This window comes from Crocodylus siamensis, chromosome 6 (assembly GCF_052110815.1).
Source record: "Crocodylus siamensis isolate JL-2025a chromosome 6, ASM5211081v1, whole genome shotgun sequence".
NCBI lineage: Eukaryota > Metazoa > Chordata > Crocodylia > Crocodylidae > Crocodylus > Crocodylus siamensis.
In genome coordinates this window covers 46,254,727-46,279,978 of record NC_143400.1, presented here as the reverse complement: position 1 = coordinate 46,279,978, position 25,252 = coordinate 46,254,727, and the positions used below count along the sequence as shown (strand labels likewise).

Here is a 25,252-nt window from a genome sequence, read left to right as displayed (position 1 = left end):
CTATAATGTTAGGTGGTGAGCATAAAGGCTATATGAGGCAGTGTTTGGACATCCTATAAAACATTTCTGGTATGTCTATCAAAGATTATTTCCATTTCTTTTCTCGTAATGGTATAGGTGGAGCAATGACTTACGTGAAGGTGAATATACAGCACTATTCACCTCCAGAGTGAAAAATTGGAAGACCTCCCTGGATCAATCATGTTCAGGCAAGATTTGTACCCTTAAAACTCAGGAAATGGCCTGATTCAGTGGCATTCAAAAGGGGTCTATATTCTTCAGATAATTTTGCAGAGCTGAATGGAATTTTTCTGCTGCCATGGCAGATGCAGAAGTAGGAAATCAAACTTCTATCACCGAATTTATCCTCCTGGGCTTTGAAATTCTTCCAGAGTTGCAAATACTTTTCTTCCTGCTGTTTCTCATAATCTACATTGCAACCATGACTGGGAATGTCCTCATCGTTGCACTCATTATAGCCGTTCAGCATCTGCACACCCCCATGTACTTCTTCCTGGGGAACTTGTCCTGCTTAGACACCTGCTATACCTGCACCCTCCTTCCCAGGATGCTGGCCAGCTTCCTCAATGGAAACAGAACCATTTCATTCTCTGGCTGCTTCACCCAATTATTTTTCATTTGTATGTTGTTACCTACAGAATGCTGTCTCTTATCCGTGATGTCTTATGATCGGTACTTAGCCATATGCAAACCACTGCATTATGCAGCCCTTATGAGTGACAGATTTTGTTTCAACCTTGCAGCTGTTTCGTGGATAAGTGGATTTATAGTTGTCAGCATTGTATATCTCTTCCTTTTACGATTAAAATTCTGTGGACCCAATCAAGTTGACCATTTCTTTTGTGAATATGCTGCACTGATTAAACTCTCCTGCAGTGATACCTATGAGATTGAATTTGTTGTTTTCAGTATTGGCTGTATGTTCCTCTTTCCCCCATTCCTTTTGACTCTCATGTCCTATGTCTTCATTATCTCCACCATACTGAGAATCCCTTCTACTACTGGGAGACAAAAAGCCTTTTCCACCTGTTCCTCTCATATTATTGTAGTGACCATTTTCTACGGTAGCCTAGCCACTGTGTATATGTGTCCACAAACCAAGTCCCTTAGAGCCCTGAACAAAATACTCTCTCTTTCCTTTACTGTGCTGACTCCATTTGCCAACCCTCTCATTTACAGCCTGAGAAACAAGGAAGTAAAGGAGGCTGTAAAGAAAGTTGTCTGTGTGTTTATGAACTGGAAAAGAATCCAACCATTTTGAAACTCTATTAGCGGGTTGAAGCAAAATGGAAATAATAGGAATCAGAGCTGGGGAAAATGAATGGCTCTTGGCACTGCTCTTTTGGAGAATCCTAAAAAAATGGGATTTATATATGTATTCCAGACCCTGTTCTAAAATAAGTTAACCTGACGTCATAGTGTTATAATTTCAAAATTGTTCTAAACAAGAATAGTGAATACATTTTATTGTATGAGCATGCTTCGCTTCAAGCCTGTATACACCATTTTCCTCAACCTAAGGCTCCTTACCCTTAGGCCCAAATCCAACTCTTCCTTTAGGTTGTAGACTGTGGGTGTGTGCATAGGCAGTTACCAGGGAGTGACTGATGTGTTAAAAACCTAACCTCTTTTATACCTTGTTTGCACACTTGTATCCTAACCGTCAGACAGTTTAGTTTCTCCATAAAAATATGCAGACACTTGAACAGAGCTTACAAGATCCTTACTCCATCTCTATCTCTCTGACAAATAGTTCCTTTGTAAATATGCTTCATGTAATCCACCTCTGAAACTGTGTCAATTTACATTATGCCCTGATGAATGAATGCCAGAATTACTAGAATGGAGGCTCTAGGTATAAACTATGACTAGCAGGAATTTGTAGCTGATGTAACTGCTGTTTCATGCTAGTATTAGATTTTTTTTTTTTGAGTGAATGAACACTTGCTTCCCTGCCTGAACATGGGAATGATACTGCTGAACAAAAAGGGGAATTTAAGAACCTGAATTATCTAATATTATGTTCCGATAATGTTAGGGAAACTGGTAATATTGAAAATTCCTATCAATTTTAAATTGGGAAGATGTCTTAGGCAGGAATGGTGAATCTCCGCTGTGATATTTGCTTGCTGCTTATAGCCTATACTAATAAATTTATGCTTACATTTTAACCCAACTCTGTGACTGTTGCTCTCAAATCCTATTGGACATTTCAAGTCTAACTAATTTAGGGGCCTGCTTTCATGGGGAATCCCAACAGCCTATGGTTAAAAAGCAAGGACTCTTTTGTGTTAATGCAGGAGTAGGACAGCACAGAATTTGGAGGATTCTTCATACTTCGGTCCCCAGCTTACTCTGGAATTCATCACAGATCATTGGAGTGACATGCTCATATTTATTAGTTCTGTGCGTGTCCATTTTTTGGCCACGTACAGGGCATTTTTAGCACTTTTTCTCCAGAGAATTCTGTTCCCGCATGCATAGCCCTATGTATGTGTATGACAATGCAACATGAACTATACAGACAGACAGAGCATTCCCACTAGCTGCCAAAACACATACACAAACTCCTTGGAGATGCATAGTACTCTTAAGACTCCTGATAATGGAGATGGACAAAACCCATAGATTTCATCGACATTAGAGAATTAGGAGAGAAGTTAGAGATTAGGAGGCACTATTTCACTGTTAGAGTAGCTAGGATCTGGAACCAACTTCCTAGGGAAGTGGTCCTCACTCCTACCTTGGGTAAATTCAAAAAGAGGTTGGATGAACACCTGTCTGGGGTCGTGTGATCCCAACGTGCGCTATAACCAGTGGCGGGGATTTAGACTAGATGATCTATACAGGTCCCTTCTGACCCCTAACTACTATGAAACTATGAATTAGGGCCGGAAGGTACCTCGGACGATCATCGGGTCCAGATCCCTGCCCAAAGGGTAGGCAGTCAGCAGGGGTCAAATGATCCCAGCAGATAGACATCCAAAAGTGTTTCTTAAAGGAACCCAATCTAGGTGCCTGCACCACCTCTCGGGGGAGGCTATTCCAGGCCTTAGGGACTCAAGACAGTAAAGAATTTTTTTCCTTATGTTCAGCTTAAAATGGTCTTCCAAGAGTTTGTGACCGTTGGATGTAGTCTTCCCATGTGGTATCCTGGTGAACAGACGTTCCTCGAGTTCCTGGTACATACCCCTTATATACTTATAGGCTGCCACCAAGTCACCCCTGAGCCTATGCTTTTCCAGACTGAAGAGTCCCATTTCTCTCAGCTTCTCCTCATAAGGCCTGCTCTCTTCTCCTCTAATCATTTGCATGGATTGACTATCAAACGTATATTCAGGAGTGAAAACATGTCTTTTGCCCCCAAACTCAATAGCTAGGGTACTCCTATGCAAAGCTGGAGGTCCTGGAACCCAGGTGCCTGTCATCTACAGCACTGGTGCCCAGCATCTCCCCCTCTCGTCCTTGGAACAGATGGACAGTGCTCAGTCCACCCGCAGTTCAGATCCAGTGTGTGAGGTGATTCAGCACTTGTGTCAGGCTAGCTTTGTTCTAAAGCAGCCATATAAGAGGATCAGGCAGCATGGACTCACCAAGGACAAATCAATCCTGACCCACCTGATTGTGTTCTATGGCTCTGTAGATATGGGGAGAGGATGTGGTATACCTTAGCTTCAGCAAGGCTTTTGATGTGGTCTCCCACAACCATCTCTCAGACAAGCTAAGGAAGTGTGGATTGGATGAATGGACTGTAAGGTTGATAGAAAGCTGGCTGGAGCATCAGGCTCAGGGGGTGATAATGAAGGGCTTTATGTCTAGTTGGTAGCTGGCATCAAGTGGAGTGCCCCAGGGATCGGTCCTGGGGCCAGTTTTGTTCAATGTCACTGCTACATGCTGGGGATTGACTGGCTGAGGATTGACTGCAGCAGCTCTTCAAAAAACGACCTGGAGGTTACAACAGACAATAACCTGAGTATGAGCCAACAGTGTGCCCTTGTTGCCAAGAATGCTAACAGCATCCTGGGCTACAGGAATAGGAGCACTGCAAGCAGGTTAAACAAAGTGATTATTCCCCTGTATGCAACATTGATGAGGCCACATCTGGAGACTCTGCCCAGTTTTGGGTCCCCTGCTACAGAATGGATGTGGCAAATTGAAGACAATCCAGTGGAGGACAACAAAAATGCTTAGGGGGCTGGGGCACATGACTTGTGAGGAGAGGCTGGGGGAACTGCGCTTATTTAGTCCAGCGAAGAGAAGACTGAGAGGGGATTTAAGAGCAACCTTCATCTACCTAAAGGGCAATTTCAAAGAGGATGGTGCTGGACTGTCCTCAGTTGTGCCAGATAAGGAAACAAGGAGCAATGGACTCAAGTTGCAGCAAAGGAAGTTGAGATTAGATATTAGGAAAAACTTGCACACTAGGAGGGTAGTAAAGTGTTGGGACAAGTTACCTAGAAAGGTTGTGGACTCTCCATCCTAGGAGATTTTTAAGACCCAGCTAGACAAAGCCTTGGCTGGGATCATCTAGCTAGGGGTGGTCCTGGTTTGAGCAGGGGGTTGGACTAGATGTGACCTCCTAAGGTCCCTTCCAACCCTCATTTTTATGATTCTATGGTAGGGATTAGAGGGTGTCCTGGCCCCGATTTTTGCCATGACTAGTGGGAGGTGGACTACACTAGCTGCAGTCCATCCCCATGGGGCTTTGAATTATGGCTGCCAGGAAGCCATGGCACTATTAAAATACTACAGTGTGTACAGCTGTTTACTTAGCCAGGTATGCTTCTGCCCTGGTAAATGAACTGTAACTGTGTTTACCCATGGGAACCAAATCCTTATCCTCTATCATTCCAAAGCTGATGAGAGTGCCCAAACCTTCAGGCTATAAATGCAGTGTCTCTTGGGCATGGCCAATGCTAAAAAGTTCTATTGACAAATAGAAGTGAGATTGTGCCACTCACAGCTTCCCTGTAATAGCACACCCCTCTTCTCCTTTGACAAACCACTGGGCAACAGTGCAAAAGCAACCATGCCTTCATCCAGTTGCACCCATGGTCAGAGCAAAGTAAGTGGAACCAGAAAGATCTGTCTGGATCTGGTCATCTCGGTGCTTCCCTGTCGCAGCTGCTTTTTTCTGACCTCATTCCTAGGAAATGAATGGCTTATCATCACTTCAGCCATAAAGAGAAACCTTTATTCCTCCAGGACACAAAGAAGAACTGACTCCTCTTTCAATTTCTGGAGTCTACTTGGACCTAGGAAATGAATATTGCTTCTCTTCCACTCTGCTTCAGGCCCTGAATCCCACAACTCATCTGCACCACCTCATGCCTCTGGCAGGCAGCAGCATGCAGAAACACAAGGCGGTGGAGGATGACATTGCATGGAACATAGGGCCAGTGCAGGGGGCAGCAGGTAGGGATCTGCAGACCTCAGAAGCACTTTCTCAGAGATGCTGGAAATAACATGCATACATGCCAGACATTCATTCAGGCCATTAATGAGCTGTCTGCCCTGCATCATGATAACATAACTCTTGTGCTCTCCATACTAGCTACAGCCTATGTGTGGAAGAAGTCCTTGCAGCCATTGCCATGCTTGTTCCCTTTTCTAAGGAGGGCATAATGCCTGTGCTTTTCTAGTCCTCTGAAACCTTGTCTGTGTGAAGAAATTCCCCTCACTCTCTGCCCTGCCTTGGGACATCCCGCACACCCCTCCTTTTTCACCTGAGTGCTGTTTGGTTTTAACCACATCACCTATTTGACTGAGCTGGAGAAATTCCAGGGGGTGGAGGGAACTCACTTTTTCCTTTGTCCTGGAGCGGGCAGTTTTGGGGAAGCAAGGGAGTCATTGTGTGGACACAGACAAGCTTCAACCTCTGGAGGGATGCTCCAGATAAGTACAGGCAGTCCTTGACCTATAACATTTTGAGTTACAATGCTTTGCACTTACAACATTTATAAATTGACACCCTGTTTCAACTTTATGATGTCAGGTTCAACTTTACAATTCTTGATCTGATGCGATGCCACATCAGCAAACAAATTCACTGTGTTGCTCATCTCCCTGGAGAACATCTGACCAAACTTCCTTGGACACTTTCTTCAAGAAAGCAGATGAGACTCCAGAAAAACCTGCAGACAAGACTCCTGAGAAGACTCCAGCCAAGAACCCTTCAAAAAGTCCAACCAAGAGACTTTCAAAAGTCCAGCAAACTCACCTCAAAGGAGTCGTTCCAAATCAATAAGATTGCTATTTACAATATAATACATTAATGTAGCTATATTACTTGTCTATAATTGATTCAGTACAAAATTCTGGGGTATTTTTAGTGAAAATAGGGTATTAGGCCTTGGTTCAGGAACCAGTCCCCCACTTACAACATTGTTTCTTATGAGAAAATTAGTTCTGAGTTATAAAGTTTCAACTTAAGACATGGTTTTCAGGAATCAATTTTGTTGTAAGTCCAAGGACTGCCTATGTATTGTAAGTAGATATGGAAACTTAGCCTGCATATTAGGGTTAAGTGAATTTTACCACGTGTTAAAAGAGTAATTTAATTCAATATTGAATGAGACTCAATGTATTTTGTATTGCTCAAGGTGTTTTCTCTGAAATCCCTTTGTTTTCCTCTTACCCCATTCTCTCTTTTTCTCTCTGAACAATAAACGGCAACCTGAGTGCAGTGTGCTGGCCATGGATTCCTGAGAGGAGAGGCATTGGCAATGCATAGGGGGTACATGCAGGTGCACGTGCATCCCCTGAGATTGGCCGTGCCCCCTTGAGAGAAGCACCAGCAGCACTTCTGGGTTTGCCACCGGCTCTTCTGGTTTCACTACCAGCATTTTGTTGCTTGGCTCCTACGGGACTCCCCCACCACCCATACCTCCTGGTTGGCAATTAGCTGCTGGTGCCCCCCCCACATGTTAGGAGGCACCAGTTGCCCATGGGGAGAGGGGTCAGACAGCCTTTATAACTCCCTTTGCTCAGCTAGCCAAGCCAAGCCAAGGTGGGCTTGGCTCTTTACTTTCCTCCAGTACAGGAGGCTACTTTTGAATGCTTCAAGTAAAATGAAGCACCTCAAAATACCACAGTGGGGCTAAGCACTCCCAAGACCTGCACGGTCTATGCACCCCAGGCTGCATAGAGGTCTAACAGAGACGAGAGCCTGGGTAGTAGCAGTGATTACCCCCGGCTTGTGAGTATGCTCCAGGATGTAGGCAGCCCTGGGGAAGTGAAGTTTTGGTCGGTCTCAGTGAGGCAGGTGTCTCAGTGTAGCATCACCCACTACTGTCCCAACCACATTCTGTCTTCCACAACTTTGGAGATGTGATTGCCAAAGACTCTGAAATCCCTTCTTCCCAGACTTTTAGCATCCAGGGCATGGCATACATCAGCACTTGCTAACTTGAATACACCCAAGCAGATCAAAACCTGCACTTCTTGTCTCCAGCAGCAGCTCCTCCACTTGCTCCTGCCACACCATGCCCCGCCACTCCCAGCAGAAGTGCAGGGCTCCATCTCCACAGCCAGCACTTCGGAGCTAACTCCACAGCCTCGCACATTGCAGTAGGTGCCACTCAGCTGAAACTTCTCACCTAGCAAGGTACAGTGGCATGCAGTGTGGCAAGAGCTACTGCTGGAGGAGAGGGGTGCAAACCAGCACGGTGCTCCAGCTGCAGCCACACCAGGAACAGCCCTGGCAGAAATTACACACTGGTCAGGGCCTGGCAGGCCAGCCCAAGCACCAGTGGAACCACAGCACAGGCTGCCTCGGTACAAATGAACAAGGCATGGCCCCATGTAGAGTGCTGCAGTTACCTGGTGGGCTGCATCTGACCCATGGGCCATACTTTCCCACCCTGATCAGCCTGGTGTACCCAAAGACCATAGTGTTATGAACCATTCCTAAACACTGTACGGTTGCCTCAGTGAATTGTTTCCAGGGGTCCATAATGGTGTGCAACAGGATGGAAAATTAATGCTTGAAGCTGATGTGCTCTGAGCTACAGTTCTCTGGGTGCAGGATGGGAGGGTGAGTGCCATTGATGGCTTAAATGTATGTAAGAAAGTACATTTGAAGAATCCCAAGTATAATCATCTGGGGGAAATGCAGTGCCAGCACCTTTGGAACAGCATAATTCACCACCTGAATGGTTCACCTGGTCATGGACAACCCCACCCTTTGGTGACAGATGAAAATCTATTGGGGTGTCATCAGCATCCTTATGCTGGGTGGCGGGGGGCATGATTCTCAAGTGATGGGTCTAGCTCACTTCAGATCTCCATATAGGTTACCCTACTGAAGGTAAAGTTCTTCTACCACCACCCATCACCCCATATCTCCAGCTATGTCCGCTCCCACCAGTTGCCATACCTAAGCTTAAATCCATATTCATGCCATTCTAGGACAGGGACCACTATGCAGAGGCCTAGTGGGGTCACACATTCTACAGGCTCTGATGTTGCCACTCAGCTGTTCCTAAAAGCCTCTGGAGGATAGCAGTCAAGACGCCTTGAAGGAAGCTTGGAAATGTAGTTCTTTGACCCCTATCTGTGGAGCACCTCAGAAGCATTCCCTCTGGAACAAGGCAAAGCAGTTCAGTCAGGACAGGGCTGTAGTGGTACAAAAGCATTTCATTTTAAAGGAGGATCTAAAGTGATTCACATGTAACAGTTGTCCATACTCAACATTATTCCTTGTGAGGTTCATTCCAACACAGTGAATTAGTCTCAGATTCAACTAAATGAAGCATGTTTGCGTGTTAACATATATTAATCCTTTGCCTTTGTTAGTTCTCCCACTGTCCTTCCTAAGCAAGCCTAAAATTATAAAAAGAGCCCATTTGAGATTTTTGCCCTTAAGGGATGTTTGACTGGGTCTGGAAACCTCATAAGTTGTGGAGGTAATAATTACTTCATAATCAGTGACACAATGCTGGTCCTAATGCAAGTAGAGGTTGTTTTTCATCTGTCTTTACCTCTGGGGGGGTTTCCCTCCCCCAGGTTGTGCACTTGTTTCTATTTCTATTGTGGCTTAGCCTGTACAATAATTATTTGACATGGTCATCCATAGAAATGTCTGGAGTCTTATCGCTTTCTCAAGGACTGGATAAATAATGATTCCAGGGAGAGCCAGACATGGTGTAATGCTTCTAACATACAAAAGGACAAAAGTATGGGTGAAGAACTGCAGCATCTTTCTCTGAATATGTAGGTCTCTCAGCTGGGAGAAATGATGCATCTGAAATGCATCAGCATAGCAGATTGACTATAGAAGCAATTCTTTGGTCTCCAGAAAGAAGAGGGAAAGAAGCACATCAGAGAATCCAGCCTTTCTTTACCGTTTTAAGGTAAAGAACCATTTTTCTCTTCATTTCATCAAGTATTATAATATCAGATTTGGGTGGCTCACTGGATACAGAGGTGAACATTTGGATAGACATAGAAATACACCTAATTGAGCATTCATGACTGGAAATTTTATAATCAAACCTGTTCCATAAAAAGAATATGCTGAATAGCTCTTTGCGCTACAGCAGCATTACATTAGCTTTTATTAAACCGAAATGTAATTCATGTTAAAATATATCTTAGACATTTGGACATTTTACATATTACTTAACTTCCCAAAAGGATGCTGGGAAAGCAGGCATTGCCTTCTATAGGGCAAAACTGGTTAAGGGTCTCTCCCTTGCACAAATGCACAGGAAACCTGAAGGAAGACTCTCATCCCAGTTGGTTCCTGTAGCATTAACCCCAGTAATGCATTTCTGTGACAGACTATGGTGCTGTTGATAATATTTCTAGATTAGGTGTCTTGATGTTACACCAATTGTTGAATAAATTCCTAGTGCTCAGATCCCTTTCACCAGTGATAATACCACCTATGTCTCAGGCTGTAACATTTAGTTATCCCCATCTACTGAGGACACATGTTAGTTACTGAGTTGTTTTCAGAGGTGTTTTGCGGGGAAAGCTTCTACCCAGGGGGAGAAAGAATCAATCATTAGAAGTTATGTGCTGCTTCTTGATGTAAGAGGTAGCTCCCCAGCAGAGTTGGCTTGTTTTCTTTCCCAGGGCCCAGAGGGTTTGCCTCATGAAAAACCATTTCAGCTTCAGACTTCTAGGATTATCCTGGTTTTAAAAGAATCAAAATGACTTTTCAGATGACAATGTTTCCACCATGGCCACAAATCTAATTCAACTACCATTCTTTCTTTCCTTCACCTTGGGTGCTCTACAGTGGGGGGTTGTATACCCATGACAGCAATTCTTTTCCCATTGCCCTGGGAATTACCCTGACCAGTTCATTATCCATGCATGCTAAAGGGTTGTCTTGGCTGGCATTGCCAACTTCTTTAGTCCAGCCAAATAGCTGTGTTTCAAGGTAGTCCAGTAACCTTTACTTACTTTTCTTGGGATTTGGTAACTTAGTACGGGTCAACGCCATCAGTGTATCATATGTTTTTGTTCTTTTTGGGCAATTTCCTCTCTCCTGAGCAGTGGACCCCATTTTCAGTAAACCCCCCACTGAAGCTGCATACCTTGTATAGCTTTGTCATTCAGGATGCTCAAACTTCCAGTTGCAGCGCTGGTTTTTTACCCTGGTATGCAGAACCAGTGTAATGAATCTTCTGCCCTCCCTTCTCAGAATTGTTCCTAAGTATCAGGGTGAGTGTCAGTAGTGGCATACATGTACAAGTTTTGCATTTCAGATATTTACATTTTTTTTAAATAATGTGTGTTTGTGGAGAAGAAAAGATGTTACTTCTTTTGTCACAGAAAATGCCCTTTCAGTTACCCCAAAGTCATAGTTTTTGGAGCCTGACAAAAGGTTTCCCAACACTTGTGATTGGCAGCAGTTTCTAGTGCCGTAATGCAGTATCCTAACAATCAGAACAGAAGACAATCATGCCCTCCATCTGCCTATGGATAGGGACTGGGGATTAATTCTGACTTAGAATTTTTTCATTCCTCTTCATGGTGCAGGGGTGTAGGTTTTAGCCGTGTCGGTCTAAGGACATAGGCAGACAAGGTTCTTTGGGTAAAGCTGATATCTTTTATTAGACCAACTCAAATAGTTGGAAAAATTCTTCTTTGCAAGCTTCAAGGTATAAATATCTTTCATTGGGCAAGCATCTGCAGTTGTTGTGTGCTAGTCAGTGAAGACGTAAATGGAGTCAGTTAATGAGAGACAGTCTGTGTGTGTGTTGGGGGGGTTGTTGAGGGGAGGGAAGGGGAATCAATGTAGCTGATAAATAGAGAACCTTTCTGCCAGCTACATTCATGTCTCTTCTGTCTTTCCCCACCAGCCAGTCTCTCATTAACATCAGCACAAGCCACCTGCAGATGGTTCCTCAGCCTGACAAAGCACAGACAGTTCATACAACAAAATCCATTGGGTATTTATACCCAAAAGCTTGCAATGAGGAATTTTTCTAAATATTTGAGTTGGTCTAATAAAACATATCAGATTCACCCAAAGAAACTTCAATTCATGGTACACCAATTCTTAAGTCAAAAAGATGCCAGGACACTAAAAGGCCTCTGGGTCATATGATTTGTTCTTATAGGAATGGACACATTTCCACTTTATAATGTAAGGATTAATCAGAATTGTTATCTGGAGATTCTGAACTATACACTGAAAATGCTATTAACCTGTGAATACCTTCCTTAGAACCTGTTTTTAGAGCGCAAAGAGTTCTCAAGCACAACAATATTTCAAACACAAGGATGACAATGAATGGAATTAATGTTGTCAGTTGTGTTAATTAAAAATAGCCTTTCTAATGTATGCACTGAAGTTGCCCTGGCTAGAAGAACCTAGTTCTGCCCTATAGTTCTAGGAGGTGAGGACAAAGGCTATATGATAAAACATTTGAACAGCCTGTAGAACAGTTCTTCTACGTCTATCAAAGAACATTTCGCCTTACTTTTCTCATAATGACATAGGTGGGACAATGGCCTAATTGAAGATAATCTACAAAAGAATATACTGGACTATTCAGGTCCTAGGTGGAACCTGGCAAATCCTACCTGGATAGGTCATTTTCAGGCAAGATTAGGCTCTTGAATTCTCTGGAGGTGGACTGATTCTATGGCATTCATAGTTTTCTGTTTTTTTCATTTTATTTTCCAGAGCTGTATGAAAACTCTCTGCTGCCATGGCAGATGCAGAACTCAGAAATCAAACTTCCATCACCAATTTTATCCTCCTGGGCTTTGAAATTCTTCCAGAGTTGCAAATACTTTTCTTCCTACTCTTTCTCATAATCTACATTGCAACCATGACTGGGAATGTCCTCATCATTGCACTCATTATAGCTGTTCAGCATCTGCACACCCCCATGTACTTCTTCCTGGGGAACTTGTCCTGCTTGGAGACCTGCTATACCTGCACCCTCCTGCCGAAGATGCTGTCCAGCTTCCTCACTGAAGACAAAACCATTTCATTCTCTGGCTGCTTCATCCAATTATTTTTCTTTGGTATCTTGATAGTTACAGAATGCTGTCTCTTATCCGTGATGTCTTATGATCGGTACTTAGCCATATGTAAACCATTGCATTATGCAGCCCTTATGAGTGAGAGATTTTGTTACAAACTTGCAGCTGGCTCATGGATTACTGGATTTATAGTTGTCTCCATTATATATCTCTTCTTGTTAAAATTAACCTTCTGTGGACCCAATCAAATTGACCATTTCTTTTGTGACTTTTTTGAAGTGATTAAACTCTCCTGCAGTGACACCTATGAGATTGAACTTGTAGACTACAGTCTTAGCTGTATATTTGTTTTGCCCCCTTTCCTTTTGACTCTCATGTCCTATGTCTGCATTATCACCACCATAGTGAGAATCCCTTCTAGTACTGGGAGAGAAAAGGCCTTTTCCACCTGTTCCTCTCATATTACTGTGCTGACCATTTTCTATGGGACCCTAACTATCGTGTATATGCTCCCAAAAATCAACACCCTTAGAGCCCTGAACAAAATATTCTCTCTTTCCTACACTGTGCTGACTCCATTGGCCAACCCTCTTATTTACAGCCTGAGAAACAAGGAAGTAAGGGAGGCTGTAAGGAAAGTTGTCTGTGTGTTTATGAATTGTAAAGGAATGCAAACATTCTTAAACTCTATTAACAGGTTGAGGCAAAATGGAAATAACAGGAATCAGAGCTCTGGAAAATGAATGGGTCCTGGCCCAGGGGATTTGGGGATATTCTAAAAGAAAGAGAAAGTTTAGAGAGATTCAATACATTTCACACCCTTTTATAATGAAGGGATGACCCTGGCACCTCAGTGTGAATGTTGAAATTGTTCCAGATAAGAAAAGTTAATGAATTTTGTTGTATGAACTGTCTGTACTTCACACCATTACACATCCATTTTGTGCAACCTGATACTTGAGGGTGCTTCAGTACAGGGCTAGCTGGCAGGCACCCCACACATTGTACAACTCCTGGGTGAGTCTACATGTGCAGTTTAACGCACAGTAGCCAATTTTATTATGCATTAAAACGTCACTTAAAAATAATGCCACTGTGCCAATGTGTAGTAAAATAGACTACTGTGAATTGTCACTTAATAACCACATACATTCATTACAGTGCATTAATGCAGACTAATGCACATTCATTTGTACCTGCCATTATAGGTACTCAATTTAATGCACATTTAAAAAAGCATCTAAGTGCACACGTAGATGTACCCTGTGTCCCAGCCAGCTGCAGCAGCATCTCCATATGAGTTGCTGTAGAGATTTTTACTCTGCAACAGGGAAGTGTATGTAGTTATATTTATGAGTACTGTCCTGCTGTGCAGTAAATTAGCTTCTCCAACCTTAAAGAGGCACATGTGTAGATGCCAAAATATGTACTATGTGGCTAATTTAATCTACTGCACAGCAAACATCTTATATAGATGTTCCCCATCAGCCTGTGCATGGACAGTTATCCAGGAGTAGCTGATTTGACAAAAGCCTAATTTCTCTTACTTATTGATCACATGCTTGTACCCTGAGTCTGAAACAGTTTAATTTGTCCAAAAGAATGTCCAGAATGAACTTGAACAGAGTTTTACAAGAACATTACTCCATCTCTATTTCGCTGCCAAATAGTTTGATTGTAAATATGTTTCACTTACTTCACAGATGTACCTGTGTCACTATATGCTGGTCTCTGGTGAATGAATAACAGATTTACCAGAACAGAGACTTTGGGTATAAACAGTGGCAAACAGAAATTTGAAACTGATGTAACTGCTGTTCCATAATTAACGTACCAGTCTTATATACATATTAGCAAATTGCTCATCAAGAATTGCCCACATCCAGCCCTGCATACCTCCCCCAACCCATTGCTTTGGGTCTGCCCCCACTCCCCCCTTCTCCCATCTCCCAGATTCAGATCTGACCCCACTCCGCTCCCTCCCCTGCCACCACTTCAGGTCCGACCCCATCCCCCATTGCTTTGGGTCTGCCCCCACCTCCCCCTCCCACCCCTGGCTCAGGTCCATCTCCACTCCACCCCCTCCCCCCCGGTTTGGATCTGATGCCTCCTCCCCAGTTCAGGTTCGACCCTGGTCCCCCCTCCCCACTGCTTCAGGTCTGACCCCATCTCCTCCCCTGCAGTTTGAATCCAAGCCCGGCCCAACCCCTCCCCCCTGGTTTGGGTCCAGCCCCACTCCCCCTCTCCCTGCTTCAGGTCCAACCCCGCTACAGCAGAGTGGCTCCCACTTTTCCTCTACTGGCCCCACCACTTTTAAAGTGCTCTACCCAATCTTTTCCTTTTTTTTTTTTTCCCTCTGTGGAGATGGGGCAGAGAAAGTCGCCACACTGGAGGCTGCAAAAGGAGGTGGGGCTGATGGAGGGGCTCCCACCTTTCCTTAGCTGGCCCTGTTGCTTGTAAAGTGCTCATGCCAATTTATGTATTTGCCACACATGGAGGTGGAGTGGAGGGAGCCGCCACACTGGAGGCTGCAGGAGGAGGTGGCACCAGCAGAGGGGCTCCCGTTTTAACTCAGCTGCCTCTTCCCTCAGCCCATGCATCCAACTGGCACATGCTCAGTTGGGCAAAAGCAATACAGACAGACAGACACACAGACTAATCCTTTTATTATATTGGAATATTTGTTGTGGCTGAGCCTTGTCTTCCCTGCCTGACCATGGAAATTATACAGCTGAACAAACAAAGGAATGTAGGAAGCTGAATTATCTGACCTTGCATTGAGAGCCTCATAAGAAAAACGATAATGGTGGGAATGCGTAACTATCCGTTATAAATTGGGAAGATGTCACTGGCAGGCACGGTGAATCTCCTCATTCTTATTTGCTTGTTTTTTGTAGCACTGACTAATAACTTTGCAATAGATTTTAACTCACCTTTAGCCACAGAAATCCTGCCGGGTGCAGCCTGGAGAGCAGCTGCAGCATGACTCTGGGTGGCCCATCTCCACTTTTCAGCAGCACATGCTGCCCGAGTGTGCACTGCTCTGGTTTTCTTTGCTTTTCTGGGGGGGGGGGGGGGCGGGGGAAACAAAAACCTAGAGCAGTGCACACACAGGCAGTAGGCCCTTACAGCATGGAAAATGCTTGATTGTGTGGTATGTGGCACTGCAGACATGTTTGCTGTGCTATATACTGCACAGCCACACTCATCTGGATGTGCCCTTGGTGTCTATTTGGACCTAGGAAATAAATATTGCTCATAATCCACTCTGCTTCAGACCCTGAGTCCCACACATCATTTGCATCACGCCACATCTATAGCAGTGACATTCTGAGACACAAGGCTGTGGAGGAGGACATTGCATGAAACATAGGAGGTAGCAGGTAGGGATCTGCAGACCTCAGGATCACTCTATTAGGGATGCTAGAAATGACATGCGCAGGGCAGTAAGTTCAGGCTGTTCCTGAACTGTCTGCCCTGCATCATGAAATAACTCTTGTGCTATCCATACTAGCTACAGCATGTGTATGGAGGGAGCCCTTGCAGTCATTGCCTGACTTGTTGCCTTTTCTAAGAAGGGCACTATGTCAGCCTTTTTCTAGACCTCTGGAACCTTGTCTGTCTCCCACAACTTTGGATATATGATTGCCAAGGACTCTAAAATCCCTCCTGCCCAGCCTTTCAGCATCCAGGGATGTAGTTCATGAGGATCTGCTGACAACCAAGCAAACCAAAACCTGCCCTGTCTGCCATGAACCCACCCCCAATGTTTCCCTCGTGCTCATCTTGTGGGCACCTGTGACCTGAGAACACCACACCCTGCCCAAAACAATACCAAGTAGCATGACATGCGATTTTTGCTCACAGACCAGCTGCTCATATTATAGGAGAATTACTCCAGGTGTCTGCTGTACAGCCTCATGAGCCAGGGGAGGAGCACATATCTTGGGTACCCAAGAAACAGACATTGCCGGTTGAGAAATATTCACTCCTTCCAGTTCTGTCTTGGCACCAGCATGTCCAAACACTCCCCACATTAAGAAAGCATCAACATTGTGTACCCAAAGACCATATTATAATGAACCCTGCCTGAACACAATGTGGCTGGCCTAGGTAAATTATCTCCAGGAGTCCGTAATGGCTTGCAGCAGTATTGATAATTAACACTTGAAGCTGAGCTACTCTGAGCTACAGTACTCTGGACACAGGATGTTAGGGTGGGTGCCATTGATGGCTCCACTTCAAAACAAGAAGCTCAGCTAGACAATTCCAGGTATGATCTCCTGGAGGAAATGCAGTGCCACCACCTTCTGAATGTAATGATTCATCTCCTGAATCACTGATCTGGTCATGGAATTCCCCACATGTTGGTAACAGATGAAAGTCTATCAGGGTGTCATCAGCATCCTTATATTAAGCACATGGCTCTAACGTGATGGGTCTAGCTCAAAACAGATCTCCATGTAAGTAACCCAACTAAAGTTGAAGTTCTCCGACCACCAGCTATCACCCCACCAGGACCTGAGCAAAATCAGCTCCAACCAGTTGCCACTCCTAAGTTTAAACCCCTATTCATCCTATTCCACAAGAGGAACCACTGAGCAGGGGCCTGGTAGGGTCAAAGATTTAGCATGCTCTGAGTTGTCACTCAGCTGTTCCTGGAACCCTTTGGAGGAAGGTCAAGAGACCTTAAAGCAAGCTTGGAAACCTACTTTCTGGACCCCTGTCTGTGGAGCACCTCAGTAGCATTACCTCCAGCACACGAGAAAGTGGTTCAATTGGTATGGGACCGTATGGTACAAAAGATTCAGATTCAGATTAAAAATGTTTTAAAGGAGGATCTAAAGTGATTCACGTGTAACAGTTGTCCATACCCAACATTATTCCTTGATTATTTGTGATGTTCTTTCCACGCAGTGAATTAGTCTCAGATGTAACTAAATGAAGCATGTTTGCATGTTAAAATGTATTAATTCTTTGCCTTTGCAAACACCCTTAGAGCCCTGAACAAAACATTGTCACTTTTCTACACTGTGCTGACTCCATTGACCTACCCTCTCATTTATAGCCTGAGAAACAAGGAAGTAAAGGAAGCTGTAAGGAAAATTGTCTTTGTGTTGATGAATTGGAAAAGAATGCAAACATCCCTAAACTCTATTAGCAGGGTAAGGGATTATTGAAATAACAGAAATCAAAGCTGTGGAAAATGAACAGTTCCTGGACCAGGTATTTTGGGAAATTTTAGAAGAAAAAGGAACTTCAGCAAAATTCAATACATTTCACACCCTGTTCTAAAGAATGGATTGTCTTGACACCACAGTGTTCATTCTAAAATTGTCCCAGATAAGGATAGAGAATGGATTTTGCAGGATGACTTCTCCATGCTTCAAGCCAGCGTATACTCATTTTCTTCAACCTCAGGCTTCCTATACCTGCACCCAGATAGAAGTTTCCCATTAAGTTGTGCACAATCAGCACATGCATGGGCTGTTATTAAGCAGTGTTGAAGTGGTAAAAACCTAACCTCTTTTCCTTAGTGGTCATAGACTTGTATCCTAACTCACAAACTATTTAGTGTTATTTTTTATTAAAGCAGGATGTCAGAAATGTAGTATGCACCCATTGTCTTCAACCTCAGACTTTCTACATATAGAAGTCTCCCTGTGTGCATGGGCTGTTATCAAACAGTGGCTGATGTGGTAAAAACCTAGCCTTTTTTACTTATTGGTTACAGTCTTGTATCCTAACCCCAAAACTACTTAGTTTGCTCAGAAGAATGTCAGAAATGATGTGAGCACATCCAACGAGATGCGTTACTCCATCTCTAGCTCACTGACAAATAGTTCATTTGTAAATGTGTTTCACTCATTTCACATCTTTATATTGCCCTAGTGAAAGAATGACAGAAGTACATGAATGGAGGCTTTGTGTATAAACAGTGACAATCAGGAACTCATAACTGATGTAACTGCTGTTCCATGAAAAACATACTAGTCATATACAATTTCTTTTTCTTGCTGACCCTGGGAATTATACGGCTGAGCAAGGGAGGAATTTAGGAAGAAGAATTATCCGATGTTGTGTTGAGATCCTCATAAGAAAGTGATAATGATGGGAATGCCTAATTATATAGGTAGAAATAAATGTATCCAGGCCTCTAACTTGACTAAGAAAAGAGAGTGAAGAAAAAAAAAAAACTCAAAAAGATGCTGATGCTGTACGTTTAAGAATATTCTAAGATAAGAAAAACCCTTCTGCTTTATAATGTCTTTTACAGTTCTTTGGGAACAAATGCTTCTTCTTTTCCTAAAATCAACAAAAAGGTGATAACAGTACTCAAAACAAAATGTGTTGCTGAGCAAGCAACTGTTATGTGTAACAACCGGATGATCTACCTCTTCCTGTCTTTCAAGGTTGCTTTGTTTAAATCCTGTCTGTTTTCACAGTCTTAGGTATACAAAAGGTATGTTAACTTGTAGAAGGGAGGAGTTCTGTTTACAACCCTCCCTGCGATTGCTTGTATGAGCTCCAATAAACTCAACTGGGTCTGTTGTGTACTGAGATGTACATCTCATGTACTGAGATGTACTGAGATGTACACCCATGTTTGTAGTGTTGTTCTCAAATGCTATTTTACATTGCATATCTAAATAATTCAGGGGCTTTCAAAAGTTCCAGCTTTCAAAGGGAATCCCAACACCCTGTGATTTGAAGGCAAGGACAATTTTGCATTAAGGAAGAGTAGGAAACCACAGGATTATGCATAGTCTTCCTAGCTCAACAACAAGCTTTCTCTAGAATTTATCACAATATAAATAGGGTGACATTCTACTATTTCTTATTTCTATGTGTGTTCATCTTTTGGCCATGTGTAGGGCACTTACAGCACATTTTTTTCCCAGATAATCCTGTCCTTGAATGCATACCCCAATCCATATGGATGACTATGCACCACTAACTATAGTCACTGATTGAGCATGGCCACTAGCTGCCAAAGCACACATTCCTTGTACATGTGTAGTAGGCTTAAGACACCTGCAAACAAAATTGCCAAAACCCACATTAGCACAGACATTAAATGGATGAGTCCATTAACTGATCCTGGAGCTACTAACAGACCTGTAGCAAGGGAGGTCACCACACTGCTAAACAAGTTGTTGTGACATAAGAAAGTAGGGAGCTACCTTTATATTTCAAAGTGAGGCAGCAGATACTTAGTTAACATCTTTAAAAGCTAGGAATACTACAAAAACAAGTATAAGGAAAAAAGAAAGTCTCCCTTATGGTCTATTTTGCTATCTAAAAGATACAAATCTTAACAAATAGACTTTTCTGGTCCAGATTTTTCTGGTCCAAACTGCATTAATCCAGTTTGTAAAGTTTCAGTGAAAAAAAATAATTTTAATTAAAACCAATCAGGGATCATTTACTGGAATGTTAAGATTATGATTATCAGCCATCTATCAATAGCAGGTATAAGCTGTGAGAAAATCTGGGAACTTCTATGTGACACCTGGTGAGCTGTTTTCTGGCAGGACTATGTTGCGGACCCCCTGCTTTGGAGACTGTGAGCCCGGCCAAATTCACTTCATGGCAGTCCAGATCCATCCCATCAGGTTGTGCTCTTCCTCAGCTATTATTCTTGCTCTGTCAAGTAAACAAACTTCTCACATTACTTGGAATGACTCATCTGTCTACAGTCTTTTACTCATCCACCCATATTAAAAATTTGTTAACACCCCAAACTTAGCCTCAGGAGTGAAAACATATTTTTCCCCACAAAACTCAATAACTAGGGCACTCCTATGGGAAGCTAAAGGTCTCAGGTGCCCATCATCTAGAGCAGTAGTGCCCAGTGCCCACTTTTTTACCCCTTGGGGATGGATGGAAAATGCTCAGTCCATCCACAGTGCAGATCCAGCCTAAGGTATTGATAAAGAGGCAGGGCCCAATTGTGAGGGAGTAGGGCCTAGGAGTGGCCGTGTTCTCCCTAGTGCCCCCTACCGTCACTCTAGGTGATTCAGCACCCTCTGGTCCTCGCCCACCACGTCTTTGATGTCAATTAATTCAGATGGGAGGCTGCCTTTATCCCCTGGTGAACGGTGTGAGTGTTACTACCCCTACTCCATATGGGGTGCCTCAGCGCACCCCTGCCTTAAGGGCAATGCGTGCCTCCTACCTCCCCTTTAGCATGCCCCAAGCCTCACAGCTCTTCCTGGAAGTTGTTTGGTCCTTAACTAACTAGCGCCCTACCTGGCGCCCCCCTTGGGCTGGGCCCACAGCTAGCGTCCTACCTGGCACCCCCTTGGGCTGGGCCCACAGCTAGCGCCCTACCTGGCACCCCCTTGGGCTGGGCCCACAGCTCTCTGGGGCCTAAGCTGCGCCTCTCGCGCCTGTTGCCCTTCTAGGGCCTTTGCCGCACTCTCCACGCTCCTCACCCTCTCTAGGGCCTTTGCCGCACTCCGTGTGCCCGCTGCCCCACTCTGGGGCCTGTGCCGCGCCTCTCGGCGCAAACCGCTGCCCCACTCTGGGGCCACTCACTCTGCCCCACTGGGCACCGGGAACCTCCAAGCTACTGGGGAGCCCCCATGAGGCCTCCTCACACCCCTACAGCCTCACCCGGTCCTCCGGTTCTAACCATAAATAAACCAAACGGTCAGCCAGCCGGCTACCACATAACAAAAGGCCTACCGGCTTATAATCCAAGCTCCACACAGTGCTGACTCTCAGTCATACCGCTGTCCAGACTCTCTCTCTCCCCTCACATCATTGCAGCCAGCCAAACCACCATCATTGACCCTGCTGCTCAGCTCTCCCACAGAGCTGAGACTGCCAAAGGGGAACTGTTCCTGGGCCCAGGCCTGAGCTGTTATAAAGGTCCTGGCCCTGCCCCCTTCCAGTCACCTGACCGGCTGGTTACCACAGCAACCCGCAGCTGCGCTGCCCTGCTGATTGACAGCCAGCCATTTCCTTTACTTAAGGCACAGAACACCTCAGTGCTCCTGTGACACCAGTGCAACCACATGTGGGTATCAGGAAGTGGTCCAGCCCTGATGGGGAGGTGGTCTGGCCCCAATCCAGCTACATGGTTGAGAAGGGAGCATGCTCTTGCCTCAGTTTTGTCTTGTGGTGTGGACAGGGCATGGCCCGACTCTGATCTGGCCATGTAGTGTGGAAAAGGGGTAGGGGGAAGTGGAAGCAGTCTGGCCCAGCCCCATTCAGCTTTGGAATATGGCAGCTGAGGAAGAGGGGGTGACAGTGTTAAAAATACTAAAGTGTTTAGAGCTGTTTACCTATCCAGGTATGGTTCTGCCATGGCTGGTGGACTGTATTGTCATTTACTCACAGGAACTTAATGTTATCCTGTAATCTTTCAAAGTTGATGAGAATGCCCAAATCATCAATGTGATGCTGCAGCTAGTAAAACAAGCAAAATGCTGGTTTGTATCCATAGATGCTTCTCGAGAAAATCCCAGGACGTCATTCCCCCGTTGCACTTGGCCTTGCTGAGGCCGCATCTGGAGTACTGCATCCAGTTTTGGGCTCCTCAAGTCAAAAAGGATGTGAAGAAGCTTAAGAGAGTCCAGAGAAGAGCCACTCACATGCTAAGAGGTCAGGAAAACAGACCTTATGATGACAGGCTGAGAGCTATGGGACTCTTCAGCCTGAAGAAGCACAGGCTCTGGTGTGATCTGGTGGCCGCTTATAAGTTTGTCAGGGGTGCTCATCAGTATCTGAGGGAACATTTGTTCACCAGAGCGCCACAAGGGATGACAAGATTGAATGGTCACAAACTCCATGATGGTTTCAAGCTGGACATAAGGAAGAACTTTACTGTCCGAGCCCCTAAGGTTTGTAATAGACTGCTGCTGGAGGTGGTTCAAGCACCTACTTTGAACACCTTCAAGAGACATTTTGATGTCTATCTTACTGGGATCCTATGACCCCTGCTGACTTCCTGCCCATTCAGCAGGGGGCTGGACTCAATGATCCTCCAAGGTCCCTTCCAGCCCTAATGTCGATGAGTCTATGAATTAAGCTATAGACTCAGTGTCTCTTGGGTATGGCCCAGGCTGCAAAGTTCTAATGGCAAAAAAAAAAAAAAAAGGGATTGTCTCACTCACAGCTTCCCTTTAATAGCGCACCCTCTTTTCTCTTAACAGACCACTTGGCAGACAATTACAGAAATGTGAAAACATGACCATGCCTTTATCCAATTGCACCACATTTTCAGAGCAGATTAAATGGAACCACAAACAGCTGACCAGATCTAGTTGTACATACAATCACAGAGCTTCCCTATTGCTACTGCTATTTGATGAAGTCATTCCTATGGCACAAATGGCTTATATTCCTTTCAGCCATCAGGAGAAACCTTTCTTCTACAAGGACACAAAGAAGAACCAACTCCTCTTTCAACTTCTGGTGTTTAATTGGACTTAGGAAATTAATATTGTAATATTGCTCCTACACCACCCTGCTTGATGCCCATGTTGCCCTGATGGGTCAGGCCAAAGCTCAGGATCTCAATATTGTGCTATTAGACAGGAGGGCATGGTGTACAACTGCACATGCACACATAAAAATCCATTAAGCACACACTCACTAGGTGCATACACCCCTATTAGGCATACACACTCACACTACCAGCTCAGGCACTGGTACACTCAATACACTATACACCCCAAAAGTTAGACACAGATTACTAATTTGTATATAATGCACACAGTGCCATACACACACACACAGATATCTATATATGTGTATTCACCAATTTACTCACATACCACCATCTACACATACACACAAGTGAGTTCCTAAGTTGGGTATTGTGATATGTATGCATGAATGTATATATGTGCTTGGTGTACTTGGGATACCTGGGGAAAAGTTAAGGTAAGAAAGCAGAAGTGTAGGGAGTTAAAGTTACCAAGACCAGTATTAGAACTGGTAGACTACAGGGGCCTCGGCTAAAGAAGTGAAGCACCTGGGTAACGTCAGGTTAATTGATCTTAAGTGATTAAAAGACAACCCCCAAAGCCTGCAGAACAGGGAAGCAATGCCAGCACAACTACCAGGGGGCTGAAAAGGTAGGTAGGGAGAGGGAAAAATGGAACTAAGGGAAAGTGAGGTGTTAAAGAGGGGCTCTGGGTGTGGGGAGCCAGAGGATGGCTCCAGGACAGCTAGAGAAGTTGCAGAGAGTGGTAGTAGGAGCTGAAAGCTGGAGAGAACTGCAGGACAGTGAATAGGAGCTAGGAAGCTGCAAGGGCAGGGGGATTACAGAAGGGGTAGGGGAGACAAGCAGCAGAAAATCACAGGAAAAGCAGCAGGCAGCAGGGACAGCAGGAAAGCAAGGAGAGGCTGAGAGGTGGCAGAAAAGGGGAGATGGAATTGGGAGGAGATCGGGAAACTAGCAGAGAGGGTGGGAACTGGAGCTGATGGAGAGAATGAGGCTGGAATTTAAGATAGGGAAGGGACTGGGATTCAGTAAAACATGACCCAACTCGGGGTTGCAAATGACAGTGGTTTTATTGAACAGGGGAGATGGTGACACAATGCAAAATTGGTTCCCTTGCACCCCCACACACACTCACAATGGCAGCAGGGGTTAGAGAGGCTTGGTGCAGGGGCTGAAGTCCACTGAAGTCCAGGAGGAAAGACAGAGAGAGACTGAGAGAGAGTAAGAGAGTCCAAATTGAAGGGGGAGGTATGCAGGTAATATCTACCTATCCAGGCTAGATTGGGGTCCTTGTCCAGTGGGTGTTGTCCGGGGGGTCACCGTCAGGGTCTCTGGGTGGATAGGTGGTGTGACAAGGTGCTGGTCCAGATGGAGAGGGCATCCCACTGGGTCTGTCTTCACTGCCCCTTTTTATAGAGGCAGACCTTGTGTGACCCTCATGACAGGAGGCATGCCCAAGCAAGGGTCAGCCCCTGGTGTACTGAGCATGTGTGCTCCATGCAGGGATGTGCAGTTTCGGGTGTCTGTAATGGTGAGAGTTGATGGTTCTGCAGGGTCTTTTGTCTTTCAAATGCTGGTCTCGTCTCTGTTCCTGGGTGAGGTCTATGGTTCCTGGATGAATCAATGCAAGGTGATGGCCCAGTCATTACAGGCCATTCAGTAGAGACCTGCTACCATTATATCTCAATCATTTCCCATCACACTCATTCATCGGGGAACCAATTTACATGGGAGGGGTATAATGAATTATGTTGTTGCAACATGGGATGCCCAGGCAGAGGACAGAAGATGGAGGTTTGACACACAAAATGGAAACTTGACATGACTTTGGTTCACTTACAAACACAGGCCTAAACCATACAATATCCATATGAAATAACAAAAATCAATATGAAAATGATAATAATACAATATACAACAGTGATATTAATACAAACCTAATAATAATACAATATAAAACAGTGGATATCTAAAACCAAAAACTTGCTACCAAAATAAAAATGTTTAAATCTTATCCTACATCTTAGCTTACTTATACTTATCTATAGGGAATAGAGAGGGAGAGAAAAGTCAGAAATTATTGGGGGAGTGAATGCAATAAAAAAGAAAAATGAAAAACTGGGGGTTTTGCTACACCCTGAGTCCCTCAATCCATTAGCATTGAACAACATCTCTGGCAGTGGCATGCACAGACACAATGCCATGGAGGAGGACATTGAATGGGATGGAGGGACAACACAGGGTAGCATGTAGGGATCTGTAGCCCTCAGGAGTACTCTCTCAGAATTGCCAGAAATGACATGCACACACTAGACATTAGAT

General features: G+C 44.5%; 2 protein-coding genes across 2 annotated transcripts; both read left to right on the top strand.

The window, feature by feature from the left end:
* The first annotated feature begins 319 nt into the window (after window positions 1-319).
* Window positions 320-1,282, top strand: LOC149862606 (olfactory receptor 11A1-like). The gene has a single exon (XM_090056328.1). The coding sequence runs from the start codon at window positions 320-322 to the stop codon at window positions 1,280-1,282; it is 963 nt and encodes a 320-aa protein (XP_089912454.1).
* A 10,909-nt stretch (window positions 1,283-12,191) lies between these two features.
* LOC149862605 (olfactory receptor 11A1-like) lies at window positions 12,192-13,214 on the top strand. Its single transcript, XM_090055976.1, has one exon. It carries the CDS (start codon window positions 12,192-12,194, stop codon window positions 13,212-13,214), a length of 1,023 nt encoding a protein of 340 aa, XP_089912102.1.
* The last annotated feature ends 12,038 nt before the right edge of the window (window positions 13,215-25,252 follow it).

Bases quoted from the DNA above. Each gene is read 5' to 3' on its own strand.
- LOC149862606 (XM_090056328.1), top strand. From the start codon at position 320: ATGGCAGATGCAGAAGTAGGAAATCAAACTTCTATCACCGAATTTATC.
- LOC149862605 (XM_090055976.1), top strand. From the start codon at position 12,192: ATGGCAGATGCAGAACTCAGAAATCAAACTTCCATCACCAATTTTATC.